Source organism: Hydractinia symbiolongicarpus, chromosome 6 (genome assembly GCF_029227915.1).
Source record: "Hydractinia symbiolongicarpus strain clone_291-10 chromosome 6, HSymV2.1, whole genome shotgun sequence".
In the NCBI taxonomy this organism is placed as follows: Eukaryota; Metazoa; Cnidaria; class Hydrozoa; order Anthoathecata; family Hydractiniidae; genus Hydractinia; species Hydractinia symbiolongicarpus.
The window spans coordinates 13,114,429-13,138,085 of record NC_079880.1 but is presented as its reverse complement, the minus strand read 5'-3'; the positions used below and the strand labels follow the sequence as shown (position 1 = coordinate 13,138,085).

At 34.9% G+C, this 23,657-nt stretch overlaps 2 protein-coding genes across 2 annotated transcripts; one reads left to right on the top strand and one right to left on the bottom strand.

Moving 5' to 3' along the window:
* Positions 1-4,879: 4,879 nt before the first annotated feature.
* LOC130648051 (uncharacterized) lies at positions 4,880-6,568 on the bottom strand. Its single transcript, XM_057454071.1, has 5 exons — positions 6,507-6,568; positions 5,948-6,375; positions 5,603-5,826; positions 4,962-5,552; positions 4,880-4,900 (listed from the first exon to the last, which is right to left on the bottom strand). Exons 1-5 carry the CDS (start codon positions 6,566-6,568, stop codon positions 4,880-4,882), a joined length of 1,326 nt encoding a protein of 441 aa, XP_057310054.1.
* Positions 6,569-12,782: 6,214 nt separating this feature from the next.
* Positions 12,783-15,094, top strand: LOC130648050 (uncharacterized). The gene is made up of 8 exons (XM_057454070.1): positions 12,783-12,847; positions 12,902-12,956; positions 13,026-13,083; positions 13,233-13,376; positions 13,940-14,077; positions 14,172-14,285; positions 14,547-14,639; positions 14,853-15,094. The coding sequence occupies exons 1-8, from the start codon at positions 12,783-12,785 to the stop codon at positions 15,041-15,043; spliced, it is 858 nt and encodes a 285-aa protein (XP_057310053.1). The 3' UTR covers positions 15,044-15,094.
* Positions 15,095-23,657: the final 8,563 nt, after the last annotated feature.

Genomic DNA, 23,657 nt, shown 5'->3' with positions numbered 1-23,657 from the left:
ACCCGGGCACCGTTTCTATACCTATCACGCGGTGGTTTGCCACCTCTTTGTAAATTATTTTCTTTCTGGACAGTGAAGTCTCTTGTCGCAGGCACTACAACTTAAGGGCTGTAATTAACCACTCCGGAAATTTGAACAATGGCCATTACACTACTGTTGCTTATAACCAAGTGCATGGTAAGTGGTTTCATTGCAACGACAGAGCAGTGGTCCCTTGCAAACAAGGCTTGCTTAATGGTGTACAACCTTGCATCCTTTTCTTTGAAGAGGTTAGGTAAATTGCAGTCAGCACCACAACTTCCGGCTTATGTCAGCAAGGGAGTTTGACTATTCTTTTTTTTATTTTTTTTATTTATTATTATTTTTTTGTAGTCTTGTCTTTGGAGAGTGACGACTCCACTTATTACCCCAGTCAAAATAAAAGCGAAAAACAAAAAAAATTACGCCAGCAAGGGGGTTTGACTGTACCAGGTCCTATCTTTGAAGAGTGACGACTCCACTTCTTACCCCAGTCACACAAGATTGTACAGAGTACGACAGATGAAAAGTTACGGATGAAAGAAATGTCTAGTTCCTGCTGAAGACTGTTCGCAGACCTCTTTTTAGGTGACTCAGCTAGACATTTTGGGTACCTTGGTTCAGGAATATGAGTCGAAACCCTTGTATCCTTTACAGAAGTCCTGTCCTACTCTCTCTGTCTGTTTGTTTGTTTAATTTTTGTGCCAATTACCTTGGAAAAAGGAAGAATTGTGTTCCTTTATATGAGCATATTCTTTAGAGGAGCAAAACCTCTAGAATTTAAATTTTAAGACTTAACTGGTCGAGTTTATCATTGTGCGTGCACTTTGTAATTTTCATTCTCTCATAAGTTTAATATTTTAGGTTAACATTTTTCTTTTAGACCATATTGCTATGCTGCTTACCGACAGTTCACGTGGTGGGTTCACAGCAGACTTGGCAAATCTGTGCGAAGGGTCATCCCGTCATGTGCAGTGACAAAAATTCGTGATGCTTATCCAGAGCCTGACGGGGTAAACACAGGATATATGGAAGGGCGTGTAGTTCCTGAAAATGAGTTAACATGGGTTTTCCATTATGCCGAAAATGTATTTTAACTTAATTAAAAAAATTAAAAAAATAATATGTACAAATTACATAAAATAAAAAGTAAAACAAAATTATGTCATTCGTGAGTATTTAATTGAGTTTTCCAAAATATCCTCTCTACAGGGCCTTTCGGCAGGGGTAATGAAGGCTCGTTTTCTTCCCGAATGGCAATTACAGGTGCCTTTCATCTACCAATTATATTTACCCATAAAATCACGTGACTTATCTTCTTTAGCAACAAGACAGCACATTTTTTTCCCTTTCCTTTTTCACCTCGCTAATAATCTCTCGTGGTTTGTTATCAATCACTAACCAAATCTGTTAAGCATGGTCAACAAAAAATCGAGAAAGTATTATTAAAGTATTATTTTTCGTTATTAACAAACCCTTCGTAATGACTGACCGCTTACGCCAGGTCGGGTTGTTTTGATTCTATCACGGATCAATTTTACTACCCGAGCAGAAAGCGATATAAGAAACAAGGCCTGTGCGTCTGATGAAGCCCTTGTTTCTTAGGTCATCCCTTTACCCACACAACATCCTTTCTCTACATACGATACTTCGAATCCTCCACTGGAGAGTAGGGACGCCCAATTAAAAAACATGTTTACAAAATGAAAAAGAAAATATTTTTAAAGCTAATTAGAATTGTGATAGCGAAACAACTTCTTAATAATTAATTTCATATAGAAATCTCGCTTCGTCGTTTTCATGCTGCAAGACCGTGTTGTTTTGGCTCTTGTGACGTCAGGAGGTATCCTGTGTTTTTTTCAAGATTTTAAAGCGTGTTTTTAATGCTGCAATAATGGCGGTCGAAGCACAAGGTTTTATGAAAACATGGAATAAGTAAATCGTGTTTGTGCTTTTATATTGTAAGTAAATCATTAAATAATACTTTTTTCTATAATGTTTTAATGGTTTCTTTCGGTTAAGATGAACTTGTTATAACGTCGGAGGCAACCTTTAACAATCGCTCAGCTTACATACTGTTCTTTAGTAGAAGTTAGCATTCTTTTCTGCTACAAAGTAAATTGGGGGAGGAAATTTTCCTAGCGGTTGCAATTTACCCCAGCTGACCATTGATTGGTCAACCCACCGTGAAAGTGGAGTTTGCTCGCTCCTTTTTCTTTCTTGAGACCATGTAAGAAGCATAGGAAGGGGGCTTGACGTTTTGTCTTGTCTTTGGGGTTGACCATCCCACTTTTTACCCTAGTCCCGTAGGGACACCAAGTTCGCTCACTTGGCCTTCAGGATTGACGATCCTGCTGACCCGAGTTCCTTTTAAAAGAGCCAATTTATATTTGTGCTAATTTTTCGACCTTAGTAGCATAAAACCTCAATTACGACAAGCTGGTCCTTTTGTTAGGCTGGTCTATTGCAGCAATGATCTGTGTTGGGCCTATTAACACGTTTAAAGCCACTGCCAGAGTCACAAGTTCTGGTGCACAGATCGTTGCCTTCTTTTTCTTATCTACGAATTTGTAGTGAATTCCTTTGAAATTTATCCGTTAAAGGATATAGACGATATTGCGATTAAAAATAAATTTCCCGCGCGCAATGCATTCTGGGATTGATTTGGTGATAACGTTCCTGCCGCTTCTTCGAGAAGAGCCATTTTGATCTGATCAGTAGAAAGTTATAAACGAAAAGAAAATGTCTCCAAAAGTTAATGAAATTATTGAAAGATTCTCCCACAAGGGGTTAAAAGAAGATTCGGAAAGTGAAATATTTCGCACGTGGAGCATCGTCGACCTTAAAATGTTCCTGAAACTTACCAACAACAGCAAAGGAACCTCGAATTTAAAGAAGGAAGCACTGTTAGAGAAAGTGGTTTCATTTTGGACTGCAGGTGTAGATTTCACCAGAGTAGCAGCGACTCTGTTGTAAATTATAGAAAGAAAATTCTTCATGGAGAAAAATATCCTTCCACTCACCCTGGTATGGTGCAGAAAATTTTAGTAAATGGACAGTAGCACAGTTACAAGATTTTTTACAAGATAGGGGAATTAACCGATCTGGTAGAAAGGAGCAACTTGTTTTGAATGCATATTCCGCTTATAATCTTCAACTTCCTGTAGTTTTTCTGGACCCCCAAGAAGAACAGGCTGAAATTCTTAATGATCGATCATCGAAATTGCATCTTGAAGGTGGTCTTGTTAAATTACCAAATCCACGGACATTAATCGATGGCTGGATGAAGGCTCCATCTTATTTACCAAATACAACACAAGGTGACGTAAAAGAATATTTAGACAAAAATGATGCTGGGAAAGCATTCAAGGGTGGACAGAGTTTACTAGCATCTAACCATTTCGACAATGTTATGTCGCACAATATCAGTAATAATATTCGGTATTGTTTTGTTCGAGGTATATGCTTGCCAGAGCAGAAGTTAAGCAATGAATATTACAATGTTTGGGTTTGCTTGCACAAAGACAATGCTGAAGTTATATGTGTTGATTGTTCTTGTGTTGCAGGGTGAGTGAATTATATTTTGATGACTTCATTCTGTTCACAGAAAAAGTATTTCTGTCTGACATAACCATTTGAGTGAAGTTTTCAGTGTATTTTAAGTGATTTCCTAATTTTAGGTGATTTCAGGAGATTCATTTCAGTATTATTATTTTTTGTTTTTAGTGTTGGAGGAGTTTGCAAGCATGTCGGTTGCCTATTATGGTACATTGAACGAGAGGTACGTGAAGGTAGAAACCTGACATGCACATCAAAGCCACAGATGTGGCATGCACCTACGAAAAGGCAAACAAAACTGCATCAACCGGATATGATTAATAACATCGAGATAAAAAAGCCAAAGATTGAAAACATATTTACTGTAAATCCAAAATACGAAAGATCTTCCTTCGATCCAAGAGCGCCTCATCACCGAGAACCGATCACAGTGTCACAAGACGATTGCAACATGTTAGCCTCTGCTACTAGTGGTAATTGTGGCATTGTCCTTTTAATGCGCCAACACAGTGAAGATGATGGAAGACAAGAAACTGAACCATGTAATTTTGTCGAAATTAAAACAAGCGAACATATTGAATTTCCAAAAACAATAAAACAACATGTGGATGAAATTGACCAGTTAAATGTTGACTTTGACGAAAAAGTGCAAATTTTGAAAGAAAATGTTTGTATGAATAAAAATCAAGCTGTATTGGTTCAAAATGAAACATTACTTCAAAGTGAAAACTCGAAATGGTTCGACTACATCGCATCACTGCATCGAAATTCAAAATGGGTGCAGACAAAGTGAAGAACAATGCAGTTAAAAATGTAAACAAAGTCAAAACTAAGACGAATCAGGCTGTTTTCTTTTGTTTGAGAAGGATCGCAAGAATATTATTTAGGGGCGCCGACTCGATCAAAATTCTAAAATCAACTTTGATGCGCGAAATCAGTTTGTTTACATATGACTTGTTTACATCAGACATGCGGATACTTCAATGGTATAAACTTTCGCGGGATAAACTTTCGTGCGTTAGAAAATTCGCGAAATCTTTAAATTTAAAATCCATCATCATAGAAATTTTCGCGAGTGAATAAATTTTGAAAATTTGGATGGACAAACTTTCGCGAATTTCAAAGAGCAAGACCAAATTAAGTGTGGGGCATTATACAAGCAGAAAAAACAAAAAAGGTTTTTCTTTATGGGATAAACTTTCGCGAATAGAAAATTTAAAAAATTTCGCGAGGATCAAGTTACGCGAATGGGCGATTTTACATTTTTACAGTACAAATAGGGCACAACATTGATCTCATCATTTTAAGCAAACCGAATCTTCAACTAAAAGAAAGACAAAATAAAATATTGATTTATAATAATTCGCATAATATCATAAAGGTACAAGTGCAGGTCCTAAATTCGTTATTGCTGAGCAAATAACAAATATATTGTCAAGTTGGTCCTTCAAAGTCAAAGGTAAAGCTCCTTGAATGATACGGAAATCTTTGATTCTTGCAATAGCTCTTTCAACATGAATACGAGCCTTCGCGATTTGTGATGTCTTACTACAATTTCTTTTCGAAAACTTCCCTTTGTCTCTCAAAAAAGGTAGGATTATTAATTTTGACCCTCTGCTAATCAGGAGATCACTGATATTGAAACCTTTGTCTGCCATAATATTATCACCATAATCGAGTTTGTCTAACATACCACTGGTTTCAACTATAAATCTATCAGATGCAGAGCCTCCATATGACTTTGATATGTATGATATAGTACCGGCATGAGTGATGCAAAGCAGTTTTTTCCAAGTATTGCGCGATTTGTAAGATGAGTACGTTTGACTTTGACCTTTAGCAATAGATGGTTTTTCAATTATGCCCTCAGTGCAGTCTATAATTCCAACTATGTTGGAAAACGATTGAAAACATTTAGGATAGGATCGCAAAACATCCAAGTTGCCAATATCTGTGATGTAGCCGCCTGTGATATACTGAACCGAAAAGCCAAATCCTTTTCAGTTAACCCCAGTCTAATGCGGACCAAAGTCATAAAAAGTTCATTTTCAATGGTCATTTGTCTTGATTTGCCACTTTTCTTTTTTTTCAGAACCTGATGTCGCTTTGGTTGAAATGACCCAACTCCTCGATAATATTGGAGATTTTTTGCTTTGAATTGAATTTTATCGTAGAGCCATTTGAAAACAGTATAGTTTGGTAGACCGGTATAAAATTTAAACAAATCGTCATTTTCTTTAACATCCGACACTGCAAAGGTACTTCGGCTTTTTAACTCTGATTTCAATGTTATTTCATATTGAAGATCATTTATAATACTTTTCTGAATTATGTCTTTCAGTTTTCACCAATTTTTTCGTTGTGTTTTTACATCCTCTACATTGGACAAAAGCTACAGTTCTAGAATGTGGAGAAGTCATATCTACCTCGCTTATCTCATAATCATGATCCTTCGGAGTTGGTGAAAAAAGGATATCATTTTGAGGTTCATCGGTTGATTTTCGAGTGACATGTCGTGATCTTTTTTTCACAGGAGTTTCAAAGTCAATAGAACTGCTTCGTTTAACTGCTCCTTGGCGTTCTTTGGGTAGTTGCTGATCGTATCCCTTCATATATAAAGTCGGTATTCGACACACATCTGAACAATATCCTGCAGTGAAGTGATTGGAGCACACCTTTGTACTCATAGATATTTTGAAGTTTCCTCCTCTTTGCATCATCTTTCCCCAAATTCGCATGTCAGCTTTCGTTTTGGGACTATGCCATCTCAGGATACCCACATGATCTTTCACGATGAGCCTGAAATTAACAAATAAGATATATAATTATGCATTCAAAATAATTTAGATCGTGTTGTACGTACTTCAACAAAGCACAAAGGTAATGTCATCTAGCTACGAAAATGCTTCATTTCTGTGCGAAAAACTTACTTATCTTTGTTGCTTCTACAGTTAGAACAACCATATACTGCACAAAAATCATTTCCACCCATTTCACAAACATAACATTATTTTTTTTGATGATGAAAGTTTGAAAAGCTCCAGCTACCAGCCATTTTCATCAACTAGAGCGTTTGTTTTGATTTCATATCACCAAATCAATCCCAGAATGCATTGTGCGCGGGAAACTTATTTTTAATCGCAATATCGTCTATTCACTTTAATAAGTTTTATTTATTTTATGCACTGAATCGCTTGTTTTTATTGTCTCTAAACTGTAGCTGTTTTTATCATTGTGTTGTTTAATGCTTTCTGTTGTATTCGGAGTTTGTTCTTCTTTGTTCCTGTGTACTGTGTTACTTTATTGTTAGTCAAAGTGGTCATCGTATAATTTGCCAAATCCTTGCAACAAGGAAGATTTTGGATTATTTCGGAATCTTTAGAGGATATAACATCTACATAGCCATAACCACCTGTCTTTAGACAAGTATTATTATTTCAGCTTGCTGTTTTGTCACCTCATTGTCATTTTTAATTTGTCAAGACTATTATGAACCCAAAAGAAGTAAAACCTTGTCCCTGTTGCTTTGTAAACCTGATTCTCAGTTGTGATTGTAAAGAGAACAGTTCACGCCTGTGAACCAGCAAAATATAATAATAAAAGAAATATTAAATTGTTTATATAACTACGGTTGACGCCTGTGAACCGTTTCTGCAAAACTTACAAAGCTATTTATCCTGTATTCGTTTTGTAATATATGTTATGTTTTTATATAAACGTGATATTAAAGGTATGTGCAAAACAGAAATTGATGCAAAAATACAGCATCACCAAAAAACAAGAAAACTCTAATGGGCAGTTTCAAAACAAACAAAAGGTGTGTCTGCTAATATTTTGTTCTTAGTCCTTTATTTTTGATTATCATATCCGGACGTTTCACCTAGACTTAATTGTACGGATTATCACGTCAGCTGGAAAGTTCACAATGGTACGTTTTCCTCTTCTGCAGGACTGTTCTTACCTTTCCTTTGTGATCCCAGTGTCTATTGCCTCTATTTTCATTTGGTTACCGACCAAACGAAACACATTTTCTATTGGATTCCAGTCTAAGGATGGACCAGGTGTCTTAAATAATCTACATCCTATATCATACATTGCAGCACGTTCAAGGGCACTGTTTTGTGATGGATCCTATTCTTGCAAAAATAACTTACCTCTTTGGTTTGACAATTTGTCGCACGTATTTTGAAAATGCTCACGGATGAAGGTTACGCACATTTAAACATTTACATTTCCTGTGTACTGATGGCATTTTATAGTGCCAGTTCCATAACGGATTGCGACCGCTAATCTTGCTACTTTGCTTCCAACGCCTTCTTTTTTTCCTTTCGCAGTGCAATGACGACCTAAACTTTCACCATGTTTTCTCCAAGTCCTTGAAATCAGGTTGCGCGCTAGTTGACTGGAATTAGTTTTGTGTACCCACGATGTACCATCCAACTAAAATGCGATTCCCTCCTTCCAAAAAGTAGGCGGTAATAGTTTACCGATGTAAACTATTACCGCAAACTTCAACCGTTCGCTCAAGTCTTTTTTAGACAATTGTCCCTTACGCTGACATTGTGCATATGGAGTATCCCATTTTGTGTAAATACCTTCTAACAGTTCTATTTTATGTCTTTAGTTGAAATACACGCTTCACGCTGGATGTCAGTCGAACAGAATTTTCTCTCGGTTTTCCGTAATTTTAATAGTGACGCAACTATTTTTCTGTTGTCTCAGTCAGCGCCTTTGCGAGGACGGCCCGCACAATTCCTTTTCCTTGTGTTTATGTTAACAGCATGAATCGCTGCCTCAGGTTTTTTCGTGTGTCTGTAAATTGTTGTTCGAGACGTGGCCATAAGAAAGACATAGTCTGGGCATTGCAGCAAGCGTGCTCTGCTCCCCGTATCAAGGTCGTGTTTCGGGATTTTCTCTTACCCAGTCTATTTTAGAATGCACGAATTAAAAGTTTTAAGCGGAGCGGCAAAATTCTACATTCGTTTGTTAACATTACATCATTACTGTGCTATACTTTAAACGTTGAGATTGAATGCAATGTTATGTTTGGGGCAAATTGTTCTATATATGGCTGCGTGAGTTCCAGAAGTAAACGATATTTGGATTACCCAAAGGAAATGACAAATATGGCTTCTCCTGCAGGGCGAATCTTGTAGTGTTATAACGAAAGATACAGTGGTGGAAAATCACAAAAGAAAAGACACAAATTGAAAATTGCATCCTTAATATTTGTGAAAAGCATTTCTTACTAAGAATTATTTCTAGATGACGAAGAAATAAGCATAAAAATGATAAGTTATTACCTTTCATTAGCATCGAAATTGAAACCATGAAGTTATGTGACAAGCGGTGTTGCAAGATCGTCGCTAGGGTTGTTTGTTTAGATAATCACGTATTTAGGACGGTACACGGTAGCTATAATAATAGCTTTTTTTATGATTGTTTTTCTTCAATGACCTTGTTCCAAACTTCATGTTTCTTTCAAGGAACGTTTTGAAATACAGTGGGTACTCCTGTCCCGTCTTACTACTCTTCTGTTTCAGCAAAGGCAGCTTCGTTGTGTTTGGCTCGTGTGTTTCTGGTTCTAGACTTGATTACACCATTCACAACTACAACCAGTATTTTGAACTTCAGTTGCATCATCATCATTAGTAAGATCAAACCCCACTTCAATATTCATCAATTGCTATTAAAGGAGTATCAATGTCATCTTCGAAGAGAAAATCACCATTTTCTCTTTATATAGATTTTTGCTTTATTGCGCATGAAAGAATCCACAGTGCCGATGCAGTATGTTGAAAAAAATTGCATCGTGGACCCAAAACTTAATCTCAATATAATTGAAATTTTAGTTTATTGACGTAGCAAAGCTTAAAAAGTTTAATTGCTCTTCTAAATCTTCTTATCGATTCATTAAACATGTTAATAATCGTAAAGAACCATGAACAAGGGTACTTTTTTGTCGAAGGTCCCTGATTCGGCTACTTTGGCTAACATATCACGCGTCGCATCGATAAATGATTTTGCGTTTGCTGTAACATCAACAGGTGGCTTTAGTATTAGAAATGCTGCTTTCAGTTTTCGATACTTAAAAATTACTTTATCTTATATATTAATTCCCTTGCGTGAGTAAAACTGTGAGTGCACGACACGGAAATCACGGGTCACTTTCCTATGACGTGGCTGTACGCTAAAATTTAACTAAAAAGATTAGGGATGTACTTCATAGAAATCGCACATAAGCTGTAAATATATAACCCGCTGCTAATAACGATATAAATATATATACCCTTATGCCAAAAAACTCTATGTTAGCATATATATATATAGATATCGCTACATATGAAACGGTATTAGATATTCACAAAGCATACGGACTGTTAAATGAAGTTCCTAGCATAAAACGGAAATTGTGTTTACGAAAAAGATGGCTGTTCTTTTTGAGTATTCTCTACCCTTTCATTCAAAATAAATCTTTAAAAAAACATTTGAAGAAGAGCATCGTTTTATAAATTAATCATAGCAAGGTTCTGTAAGGTTTTTTCATGTTTTATTTTCAGTTTTTATTATATTATTGTTGCCAGACATGTTTTATAGCTAGCATCATAAAAAGCCAACCACCACCAACAACTAGCTAGCTATCTAGCTAGGAATATATATATATATATATATATATATATATATATGTATATGTATATGTGTATGTATATGTATATGTATATGTAGCCATGTTCTTTATACCTAGCTAAGTCTCCAGTTTATATTTAAGTGACTAGCTATTAGCTGCTGTAGCTAGCTAATGCTAGCTTTAAACTAAAGATTCCCATTATATATATTCCCACAAAACCCATCAAACGTTATTAACCCTGAAAATTTTAAACATTTTCCTGGTTTTTTTTGGTTTGCGAAGTTCTTTTCCTCCAAATATTCTGAAAATAAAGTTCAGAAATTACTTATTTTTAAAATGTAAATTTAATTTGCTTCAAATTGTGGTTTTGACATTTTCATGTAAGAATTTGTGGGCAAAAACCTTAATCAGCATGCTAAAAGAACTGACTTTTCTTAATTTAGAATTACTAAACACAACCATTTTCTTACATTTAGTGTAAACTTTTGTGCGTATGGCTTATATTTAATACAACAAAAGAGCTATATACTTTGTTGATTTCAATTTTTTACTCTTTGTAAGCTATTTTTTTCTTCTTTTTGACATTTTGAATTAACTTATTGTTGTAGAAGGCATATAATATATATGCATATAAAAAAATGGAATTTTGCAAATTTCTGTTTTACCACTCAATTTTTACATTTTATAAGTTATTTGGAACAGAATGGTATGAAATAGACCAAAATGCCTGATCTTAGTTGTTTTTAATTTACAGGCTGTGTCTGTAAAACTTTAAGGGGAACATTTGGTGGAAGACAATGGCATGAAATATTCTGATAGAACTGATTTTTGTTGTGTTAGATGTTATATCTGAACCTTTTTGACATTTATGTTAATTTTGCGAGGAAGAACCATATATATATATATACAGAAGAAGAATTCAATTTTACACCTTGCAAGCTTTGTTTTTCTATATTTTGTATAAATTCTTACTGGGGAGGACTCCGTGCAATATATCGAAATGACTGATCCTTCTCGATTTAAATTTGATGTGTTCTAAATCGTATATAGTTTTGGAAATTTTGTGTAAGATTTAATGGGTAAGGGCTAGATGCAATATGTCAAAAAAACTTTTTTTGTTGAATCAGAAGCACTCCCTACAACCATTCTTTTTTTTACAGTTTGTGAAGCTTTTGTGAGGAAAGAGTGTATGCAATATTATCGAAATAACTGATTTTTGTTGCAAACTGTCTTTCTTAGGCATTTTGGATTAAAATATTGTTTTAGAGGGCATATGCAGTAGATATATGTACCGAAATAATTAAATTTTGCAAACTTTGATTTTGTCGTTACCTCTCATTTTTTACATTTTGATTAAACTTTTGTGGGAGACCGTCGGTATGCGAAGGACCAAAATAAGAGATTTTAGTATTATTTAGAATTTGTATTTTGTGTTGCAAAATTGGTGCAAAAATTGACATAAAATAAACTTATATACAGATTGATTGCTGTTGTTTAACATGACTCATTATGACTTATATATATATTTTATGAAAATTTGGGACAGAATACTATGTGAGATTTGAAATTTTGTTTACTTTATTGATGGTAAAACAGCATGCAAATTGCTAAAAGGACTTTATTAATTTTAGATTTAAACACCGTTATTTTGTTGGCATTTTGTCTAAAGTTTGGTGAGGAAGGACCGTATGCAATATATCAAATGTTTTATTGCATTATAATTTATCCTTGCAAATCCCTTTTTAACACCTTAGATAAAAATTTCTACTTAGGCAAAATTTATTGTTTATTTTTCACATTTTGTGTCAACCTTTGGCAGGGTTTGCAATAAACTAACTGATTTTAACATATACAATGAGAGAGATTTGTGTTTGACATTGATCAGCTTTTTTGTATATATGTGGCGTTTTGAGTGATTTAAATTTTATGGGTGAGATGTATGCTGAAATGCTTTTAAAAACTTTTTTCCGAATAATTTTCGCATTTGTCAGATGGTCAGAGCAGTAATTTTAGTAGATTTAGATTTTAAATGTCACATATACACTGCAGTTGTTGGACACCTTCAATTTTTTTGGACATTTATATAATAATGCAGATGTAAGATGCGCACTGCTGTATTGTTTGTTTTTTGATGCACATATATCTGCTACATAAATTAAATGGAATACAGTGGATTCTTCCACGGGAAACAGCTAGTTATTATTATTACTGCTATTATTTACCCAGGATAGCCTCTTCAGTTTTTAAAATAACTGTTGTCGGTGTTATCAATCTAGTGCATTTAAAGCTCGTATTTGAGCTACGGAAGACGTGCAAGATTAACAACCGCGCTACTAGACAACTGCCTAATAAATTAATTCTATTCTCATCTTGAAAGTTAAGCAGAAAGGATCGATTCACACTTTTATAGTCTTTGGGATAACTCGAACGGGGTTTGGCTGAATGGTATTTAAATGTAACCCCTCCTGAAGAACTATTTTTGAACAATTAAATTAGACTTTTACCTAAGGTTTTGCTAGAAGGGATATACGGACAGATCTGTAAGATACGAATGTATCACATATGAGCTATATCCCAAATGAAAGCTCTAAGTGGGTCAATAAATTTGCCATTATCGCGTTTAAGACACAATACTAACTATAAGTATTTATAAGTGTAATTTCTAAGTATAATCTATAAGTATAATCTATTTAATAGACATAGCTTAGTTGTAGTTTCTTCTCTTTTTAAACCTGCTGGATTGATTATAAAGGTTATTATTTCCCTATGTCAGACTTGAAAATGTTTTATCGTACAACTCTTTATTTTATTATAATTTTAGTTTAAGCCGTTCGTTAGTTTTCTAATCGTAACTGCAATAAACATATATAGAATGACCGGTAGGCTCTGATGCATATCTTTGGTAACATGTTCTATTTTAAACTTCTTTCTGATGGACTGCTTTATATGTCAAAAATATTTACTCAGTTGGCCGCATGTTACAAACAGTATATTAATATTATGTAAACAGATTTTATTTGTTTTGCAGAGAGAAATTGCATAAAAAATGCTGAACTCACTCAAAATACATATTTATATATCTGCGAAAGAGAGCGTATATATACACATACACCTGTGCAGGTGTTGTTGATTAAAAAAGAAAACACTAAATTTTATTGTGCTAGCATACTTGGTAAAAACAGAAGCGGAGATACCTGAAGCATACTTATTAGTTTGTTTTTAATATAAATCTCACCAAATTTAAAACTCTTTTTTATAGGTTTTTTCAATTTATTCGTTAAGGAAAATAACCGGAAATCCTATTAACCGCACACAGTTCGTATGCGTTTCTCGGTTCATGTCTATTTTAGATTTACTCACTTCTTTTGTCCAAAAAGACTGATTATTTTTTAAAAAAATTCCTTATAACCAAACTAGCCTGACCACCTAAGATTTACTATGAAAAACAGGATAGTTACTTTACAGGATTAAGTTGTATCAGGATATCATTACATTAGCAATATAGCTATTAACCAGTGCGAAGATGTAACAATTTTTATTTTTATTTGTTTGGAGTGGTTTCATAAAGAAATGAAGCTTCCTAAATAGAAAAAATACCATGTAAAATCCATTAAGGGGTAACTTTATTTTATTTAAAAGCAAAATGAAAATTGCAGTTCAAATCTTCGCATACAATGATTATACTAACAAATTTTGTGAGAAGTTAACAAAACACGTTTCTGATTATCAACCAAGTTGAACTTCAGTACGAAAAAAAGCGTTTGAGTATAAAAAGCACGGACGCGTTGAGAGTCATGAGTCGGAACATAAATCTATTAAGTGCCAACATGATTGCAATTTTTACTTTAGCAATTCTAGGTGTCGGCTTAAGTGGTAAGTTTGCTCCTATAATGTTTTAACTGTTAATAATACTTATTTACAGTGCAATACAACAATCTAGGGTTTTATTTAATTTTTTTATTTACAGGAGTTTACGGAGATTGCCATGCAGAGTTAAAAAAGTTCAATGGTCGACCACCCCTCGGTGCTTTTGTCCCAAAATGTAATACAGATGGATCTTACCAACAAATGCAATGCCATGGTAAGGTTTAGGTATATGTCGCTTTTTACAATTATAACTTTAAATTGACTTTATAAAATGTACTTTCCCCTCGTTTTTGTTCTTATAGAAAAACGTCACGAAAAAATTACGAAAAAAATATATTTATTTTCTAATTTATTTATGATCTAATTTATTTATGATCTTTAATAAGCCTTTTTTCAAGTTCTGCTGCTTCTGCCACTATCAATCTACGCCATATGAATTTTATTTGACACTGACTCGATAAAAAAACTTTTCTAGAGGGTTACTGCTTTTGCGTTTTCTCTCAATCGGGAAAAGAAGTCCTTGGTACCAGAGTGCGATTTAGTCAGCCAAAGACTTGTGACATGACACGTGAGTAATATATTCTAATCAAAATACACAGCATTGAATTTATTTCACTTGGTTCGGAAACGAGAGATAGATATTCATCAATCACTCAAAAATTGTACATATGCTAATTTATTACGTTCACCACATTTAACTTAATATTGTAAATCATATCATCATCCACAATTTTAGCCATGGTAATTTTAAAATTCAAGACTTCTTCTTTTTATCTCATAGGCTGTTTTAAGGCCAGACATCAGATGTTAACATTATCACAGAAACTAATTGGAGTGAGAGTTGCATCATGCGACGAGAACGGTAAATTCGAGAAAGTGCAATGTCATCCAAGCACTGGTTTTTGTTGGTGCGCTGATCCAGACACCGGTAAAGCAATTGGTGAAGCAACACGATCTGCTCCCAAATGTTAAGGAGGACGTTTGTAACATGCTTTAAAAGAAAATATTTTAGTACTTTGTTAATTACTTAACTTCCTTCCTGTTAACATTTATTCTCGCCAAATATATGTGCAATACAAAGCGCATGTCAGAAAAAAATTGAAATTGTAACTTCTTCTTATTGACTGTTAAAGAAATGAAAACATGGCGGTGATTAAAAACTTGCTTTTACTAAAAATATCACGTCCTCATTATCAGATTTGAATATGTTGTGAAATGTATTCACAGACAGCATCATTTTTCATTGTACGTCTGCACTTAAGGGCTGGTATGTTTGGGTCCACAAACCTTAAACTATTTATTTAATTGCTTTAAGTGCATTAAGACAAGAGGGTTATACTTATCTTTATTTGCGTTTTTTTGCTTACCTCGTTGTGCAAAGTGTTTACGTGAAAAGTCCAACTTTTTTATTTTTGTTGGAGCGACATTTTGACGACTTGGTAACCATTCCTCAGCTTTGCTCGTACACGATGGTTTTGCCAATCCTAAACGTACAGCTGCGCCAAGTCTATACATTGCGGCTGATACATGGTTGCAACTTCGATACAATTCGATACAATTTCGTTGGTTATCAAAAATATGGTCATAGCTTATATTTTTAGACTCCAGTGCATAGTATTGCCATTCTGCATATTACTAAAGACAGTAGCGTTTATTTAAAAGGTTACTAAAAAAGATTTCGTAGCAAACACTTTGCAGAGAGTCTTGTCTTTAAAATTTTCAAGCTATCCAAATGGTGTAAGACGTCTTTAAAATAAACATCCACGCCTTTGGACCAATGAAAAGTCTTAGAAATCACCCTACATTTTTATGTGTTTTTTTTGTCACTTTTTAATTTTCACTCATGCGTCGAAATATTTAGCTGTAAACTTTAAACCAATTAAACGCAATCTTTCGTGTTTATTCTTCAAAAAACTCATTACTAGAAAGAGTTAAAAATTTCTTCCTTGTTTTAATACGTAAAAGAGAACTTTCATTCAGTATTTTAAATTCGGCAATTTTTTTGTTTCGCGTAGAAACCAAAAAGATGCTTCGAAGCCAGACACAACATCCTTTCTCTGCATACGATACTTCGAATCTTCGACTGGAGAGTAGGGACACCCAATCAAAATACATAAATTGACGTCACGGTCAGCACTTACGTGGACGCTGATAAAGATTATTCAACATTAGTTAATTCTACATATATTTGACGGTGTTCTATAGTGAAATATAAATCAAAAGTGTTTTTCATACAAGTTCTTTAAATGAACAAAAATTTAAGAGATTTTGGGAAAATTTTTCCTGATCTCTCGATATAACAAACTTTTTTCCATTCCCCTTGGGTGTTCGTTATATCGAGAGTCTACTGTACATCTGTCTTGTCAAAATCCTCGTTATTAACATTATGCGACAACATTTTACCTGTCTTAAAATAAGTTTTTAAGGACGATTTTGACGAAGAGAATTCTAAATAGCGAATTCGACGAAAGGGATGACCTAAGAAACAAGGGCTTCGTCTAACGTACAGGCCTTGTTTCTTTTGACGCGTTCTCCTCGAGTAGTGAAATTGATCCATGATAGAATCAAAACCACCCGACCTGGCGTAAGCGGTCGGTCATTATGAAGGGTCTGTGTAGAACGAAAGGGTTGCCTCAAAGTAATTCTTTCTCGGTTTGTTTATTGGCCATGCTTAACAGATTTGTTTAGTATTGATAACAAACCACGTGCGATTATTAACAAGATGAAAAAGGAACGGGAAAAAAATGTGCTGTCTTGTTGCTAAAGAAGACTAAGTCACGTGATTTAATGGGTAAATATAATTGGTAGGTGAAAGGAACGTGTAATGGTGAGATTTCAATTGGTTGAGAGCACCACTGCGCCTCGGGTAAATTACGTATGTACATTTGGTAAGTAGCGAATGTAAACAAGGCAGAGGGGCCGTGCTGGAGACGTTGAACACGCGCACCCAGGGGTAATCTGGATGAATAGAAAACTAGACTAACGAACGAGCTAGCGTGTATGTCCAGTGCATTCAGTCGATGAAATGTGCACAAGGGTAGAGTCTTGACTATAAAGGGGTAAAGGAAATGGTGAAGCTACTCCTATACCCTTCCCTCTTGTGTATACGAACTCTCGAAACGCGGGTACACTGCAGAGTTGGCTGTATTTGCTAGATTAAAAAATTTGGCAAACGCGCATGGGGTTGTTGAGCTACGCGGCGATGAGGGTCGGTTCGCCAAACACGCAAGAAAGGGCCGAGAAAACTGAAATCATAATAGCCAAAGGAGCAATTCTAAAACCGAATGAAAACACAAGGAGTTGATAAAAAAAATGGATGAAATAACAAAAGTTGTATAGACAGTCTTGTTATAAAATACAAGGTATAAAATGTATTGCGCATAACATGTTAATTCGTTACAAAAGAATAATATCCATTTTATTTGATCCGGAAAACGTGGTAGTGGTGATTGGTTGTGTTTCTATATAATAGGTATACAGCCGGCATTGCAGTGGGTTACTTCGGTAAAACATCCACAGTGGTTGCGGTTAGCTTAGCTGCGTTCCTATGTCGTTTTAGTACAAAAAATCGCAATATCTCTGTTTCCCAGGTGTTTCGCAATGGGTGTTTCGTATTGTTGTCTAACCCAGCGTCATAACTTATTTGGTACTGGTTTAGCAAAACAAACGTCAATGTTGAACAGTAGTGGATTTACAATATTTCGGCATTATTGTTACGTCATTGTTTAATTTTACCAACATGATAGTAGGTTATCGCATCACAATTTCTAATTCCATTGATAACGAAGATGTATGTGCTAATGTCGAGGGATCCATATCTCCGAGGCAAGCAACGTGTTGGAATGGGGCCTAAAAAGAGAGAGGGGTGTTTCTTACAGGAGATATGATAACCCATCTGTTCTAGCATGATATCTAGTTATGTAAATACGAAAGGATTGGTAGGTGGTTCGTGTTATAGAAAATAATAATCTTGAAAATTTGGAGTTTGCTAGTGAGACCCAGATAATCGGGAGCTTAAACAATCCTTGCCTTGACAAGTAAATCCTTGATATTCTTATGTTGCATAGTTGCAATAATGGGAGATTCAGGTCAGAGTTTATTGAGTTCTTAGTCATTCTCTGTAAGATGCCAATGCTTATAAATAATATTTATGATTTAGCATTGTCCTTGGAATAGTGTGTCAGGAAAACTAGATATCTTTGAGTATTCTCTGTTTTAGTTGTATCGTCATAGAGTACATCCTTTTGTGATAAGTCTTTCATTTTTTTATGTTTTCTTGTATTAGTTTTTTGGGGTATCCTCGGTTTGTAAGGACCCCCTCCAAATTTTTTAATGCTTTTTTGAGCATATCATCCTTGGTAATAAGCATTCTGTATCTTAGGGATCAGGAGTATATAATGGAGGATTTCGTAAATGTTGGGTGGAAGGAATTGTAGTGGAGGAGGCGAAATGTATCTGTGGGTTGAGTGTATAAACTAGAATAAAGCTTTCGATCTTTTCCTACATGTACGTAGGAGTCCAAAAAATTAATTTTATTCCTAGAATAGGTAAAAGTAAATTTGATATGGGGGTGAAGTGAATTAATTTTTTCAAAAAGTTTTTGTAGACATTCTTCTGCGTCCGTATATATGAAAAAACGTAAGTGCTGACCGTGACGTCAATTCAAGATTTATCGTCGTCTTCACAACTGTTGCGGATATCCTCCATCTGAGCAGCAAGTAGTTTAAATGTGTCCTCTCCCGATTGGCTGTGTATTTGTGCTCCTTGACTTAAGTCTGCTTTCTTATAACAGTTAAACAGCTCTTCTAGTGTAACACACTCCCAAGCTGCAACGATTAAAGTCATTGCTTCTAGAATGTTGACCTTTCTGGAGGAAATTCCCCGTCAACACTCGTTATAAATTGTTTAACGAGTTAGTGATGATAATATGCTTTCAAACTTCTGATCACACCTTGATCCATTGGTCGGGTTTTAGATGTCGTGTTCGGTGGCAGGAAGATTAACTCAATAGCGTGTAGACCTTCGACAGTAGGATTAGCAGGCCAGTTATCTAATTACGGCTACCTTTCTGTCTTGGGCATCCAACTTTCGATTCATCTCCCTAACCCACTCTATAAACAGAGGCCATCCATCCAGCTTTTCTTTTGGGACCGATAGCGACAAGATGAGTTCTTAGTTCCCTTGAAACATTGGGCTTTGCAGATCTTCTTATAGCAAACAGAGGCAATTTTTCTACGCTTGCATTTCCGGCTGCTAATCCATTAATTCTTACATTGCTAGGCTTAACAACATATCAACGGCTTCCTTTGGCGTGAAAAGATTTATCTGGGATTTCTTGGTAGTACAGACCAAATTTGTCAGCGTTGTATATACCTTTGAACCTGTACCATGACAACATTTTTGGGAAGTATGTCTCTTACCAGCTTGCTGTCATTTCAGGAGTAACACTATTCTCTTCTCCTGAAACAGCTTTGAAGGTTACACATGTCTCTGCTTCCATTTATCCAGCTAATCTCGGAAGCTTTGAAGTCAAGAAAGTCTAGGCTGTTGGAAAGAGAGATAGCTGCTTCCTTGATAATAATTTCGTTGACAGGAGTATTTTGTGAACGCGTGTTTTTAAATCATAGAAAGAGAGCTTCATCAAGGTCGTTGTTAGTACTCTTTTTCATTTTTTTTGACGGGAGTTGATTTGAACTGATTGATAGGCTTCGGTTATTTTTCTTTTTTTTTGCAATCCAGGTCAAGACAGTGTTTTTCTTGACACCATATTCCTCAATGATGATTTGTTTGTACTTTTGCCCTGCGCAATTTTCTGCGTCGTTTATAGAGATATTTACTCGCTTTATTTTCATTCACTTGCTGTTTTAATTTGCCTTCTTCACCTTAAAGTTTTCATAGCTTTTTGCATTTTGTTTGGACTTAGTGTTTAGATTTGAACATCGAATGTTCTGGTTCGAATCACTCAATTAGAATGACATTGCATTGCGTTTTTCTTTTTTCTGTAAGTAAAGTGCTATCTACGTGGTGTAAAAACATTGAAAACATTGTATGTGTGTGTTTGTCGTATTTTACTTTGAGTTCGTTATATAGAGGTTTTATTGATGCGGGGGACGGAAAATTAGGTTCGCTAAATCGAAGGTTAGTTATATTGGGGGTTTGTTATATGGAGGGAATTTATAAGAGTTTCTTAAGGGATAGTCCAAGGGAAACGAGCTTTGGTTCGTTAAATTGAAGTGTTTGTTATATCGGAGGTTCGTTATATCGAGAGTCTACTGTATCATGAATCCAACCCAGAAACTATAGAAGCGTAAGAGGGCCACGGAAATAATTTTTATTGTAAAATATATTAACATAAATTGTTAATTATGTCAAAAAATATTTATTTATGTCAATATAAGTATTATACATCGGCTTGATATTATTATCTTAAGGCCAGGATGCATAATATAATAATACATAATCTATATAATGATACGCCAGTTCAGTGTGTCTGAGACAGGCAAAGTTGATATCGTCATTTTCCTTTGATGTTGCCGAAATTCTCTCTGAAGTCGCCGAAAAAATTATGTCCATTTTGCTAGCGGGTTTACTTTGGTTACATCACGTGATGAAAACGACTCAATTTGATTTGCTGAAATAAATTTAACGGCTAACTTTCGAAAAATGGTGTCCTCTCGCTACCAAAAAAACCCACAAAAGAACGATCTTGAAAAAAGTAAAATAAGTGGTTCAAAAAAGCATATTAAAAAAGAAAAAAGTCCAAGTGAAGAAGTAGAAAAAAAAAGTGAGAAGTAGAAAACAAAGGCTAGAGTTTGAAGTGGATTTGAAATCACAAATAGTAAGAACTTTGATATTTTTAGACGTTTGGTTTTTATGTCGCTGAAGCAAATAGACTCGCATTTTCCAGGAAAAGCCACAGTTTTATATTTTACCGCGTATGTAGCTATATTTGTTTACATTTTTTTTTTTGCATTAATTCATGTGCCCTGGCGCGTAAATGCTACATAAAGGTGCTGGCTGACTTAAAAACGGAGAACGTTGGTTTTTTTAACTGTAATGTTATTAATTTTTCATTACTATTGCTTCTCTCTTTATATGTGTTTTACTAAGCATAAATAGCTAGCTTTAGTTTTAGCTAAGTGTTCACAGTTTAAGCATATTAAACTGGGTGTCTTAGCTAGTGTTAGCTAGCTAATGCTAGCCTCCAAGTCCAGCTCCCCATCCCATACCTAGCTCTAACCTATGACTGCTGTTGTTATTCCTCTTTTTTAATTATCTATAGCTAACTCCATAGTTTCCAAATTTCTCTTCTTTTATGAGCACGAATTATGATATAACAATCTAGCTACCTACCTACAAAATCCCTCAAAGACTTGAACTTTTGCAGGATTGTAGGATGTATTTTTATGCCCATAGAGTTTAGATGAATTCTGTTGTTTACATTTTCAGTGGTAAGCTATTTCGGCTTTGCCATTTGCATGGCAGGGAAAAAGATTGTGGTGCTAGGTGAAGCAAAGTAATTATCAGTTCTTCCTTCAAACGAAGACATTCTTACGACATTTAATGAATTCAAATAAATCAGAAGGCATCAACCGACACTTGATAATAGTTTATAACCCCAACGATGTCCCCGTTAGAACAAATCCACAATAAAAGACCTTTCTTCACCAAATCCTAGCATCTTTTTTCCTGCCACGCAAAAGCCAGAGCCAAGGAGCTTACCGCTAAAAAGTAAACAAATGACGTCACGCTGGAATTCATCTATAATTTTTTTCACATTACCTGTGCACTTTACAAGGGCGACAAGTGTGTTTGTTAAGTTATTTACTATTGTTTTGTTTCTGATTTTGTAATCTAATGGGCGATGACTGTTTGCACTGAAATGACTGAATTTTCTAAATTTTGATGTGTTTCATAACCTTTTTGCGGGAGATTGATGGGTAATGGCAATATACGACATGCTGAATGAAATTATTTTTGTTGATTTAGATGTGTTTCTCAAAAACCAATCTGTTTTACATTTTGTGTTTTTACTGCTTGTACACAATTTTTCTATTCTGATCAGTAGATTTCACGTATTTCTTAACAGATTTCTATAACTATCTTCATTATTACCCCGGTCTAGTAGGGAGGCAGAGTTTGCTAGCTTTGCTTTCAGGACTAACAATCCTTTTAATAATAAGAGTACGTGGAGTGTTTGGAAAAGTCTGTACTTCTAGTGTTTTACGTCTTGCTTATTTAGCTTTTTTCTTCTTCAGCTACACTTCTCTAGGCACTCTGTTACTTAATTTCTTTATTTATTTTTTAACCTATTAACAATTTATTGAAAATTGTTATACATTTATTGTAACTTTAATATATTGTATATATATTTTTGGTCCAACATTTATAGCAGAATATTATTTTCTGAATTTTGCAACCAAGTTAAATATTGCGTTTTGTCATATGTAAGGTTGATTCGTCAAATACTTAGCATTTTTATCGCCTCCTCAGTATCTACCACCAAGCCATCTGTTTTGTCGAGTTTACTTTCTATTTTTATCGTTCTTGTTGGATTTATTTGTTAACCAACTGTCTTTGAGTTTATAGTCTCAGGTGTGGCCAACTTTCAATCAATGTTCTTTAAATCGTCTCTTCCAAGGACATTTTTTGTGGCTTATTTTCTTCTTTGCGAACATCTGCCATTTGTCAACAGATTTTCTAAGAAAATTTTCAAACGAATTGTGATATCAAGGACCAGAAAAGGGAAACAGAACTCGGTACAACTTCGTAGAATAGGCTCATTATTTTTGATTTTCGGAAATTTTCGGGAAAAGTCAGAATACTTATTTTTGTCAATTTTACTTGAGAAGCATTTATAGAAATCTTGACAGATCAAAATTTATTGCGTTTGTTTATTTTACATCTTGGATTACATTTTAATTTGAATATCCCCTGTTGAAATTTAAAACCCTAAAACAACTTACGGAAAATTCGGAATTTCATTATGCAAACTTATCTCACTTCGGTCGTGTGTCAGTAGCAACAAATAAAAGAGAAAACCGCAAATTATTTTCGTAAATAAAAGATTCAATTTGATAATGGCGGAAATATTCTGCACCTTGCAGATTCAACATAGCTGCCATTTTTTTCTGCTGTAGTGTAATTATGCAATTGTGCAAGCTGACAGCTGTCACTGGAAGAGAGCAGCAGCATCATAACAAACAAAGAGACACAAGAGATGCTGTACAACAAATATTGTAGGACCATCTCCACAACAGCTGCACGACAACTGCTGGACAACGATTTCGGACTCTAATGGAAACCATTCCAAAAGGATGGACGGATGTTGATGTGAAAGCTTCAACAATAGACATAACATATTAGGAAAAATAGTGGAATCTTAAAAATCGCAACCACAACCAAATAAGAACGCCGGTTCTATTCAACTAGCCTGAGAGGTTTAATTAAGCTTGATTCTAATTCAAACAAAGAACATGATTACATCATCATGGAGTAGATGACATTTTACAACTCCAACGTCAAACATTTGTTTTTCTTCTCTTCTCAAGCTTCGTCTCAAAAGTTGTAGTTGTGACGTATGATC

Bases quoted from the DNA above. Each gene is read 5' to 3' on its own strand.
- LOC130648051 (XM_057454071.1), bottom strand. From the start codon at position 6,568: ATGGGTGGAAATGATTTTTGTGCAGTATATGGTTGTTCTAACTGTAGA. The intron at 6,376-6,506 runs GTAAGTTTTTCG...TGTTAATTTCAG, and splicing joins TGTAGAAGCAACAAAGATAA to GCTCATCGTGAAAGATCATG. The intron at 4,901-4,961 runs GTACCTTTATGA...TCTTTCTTTTAG, and splicing joins CGAATTTAGGACCTGCACTT to TTGAAGATTCGGTTTGCTTA.
- LOC130648050 (XM_057454070.1), top strand. From the start codon at position 12,783: ATGAAAGCTCTAAGTGGGTCAATAAATTTGCCATTATCGCGTTTAAGA. The intron at 12,957-13,025 runs GTTATTATTTCC...TTATAATTTTAG, and splicing joins CTGCTGGATTGATTATAAAG to TTTAAGCCGTTCGTTAGTTT. The intron at 14,078-14,171 runs GTAAGTTTGCTC...TTTTATTTACAG, and splicing joins TCTAGGTGTCGGCTTAAGTG to GAGTTTACGGAGATTGCCAT.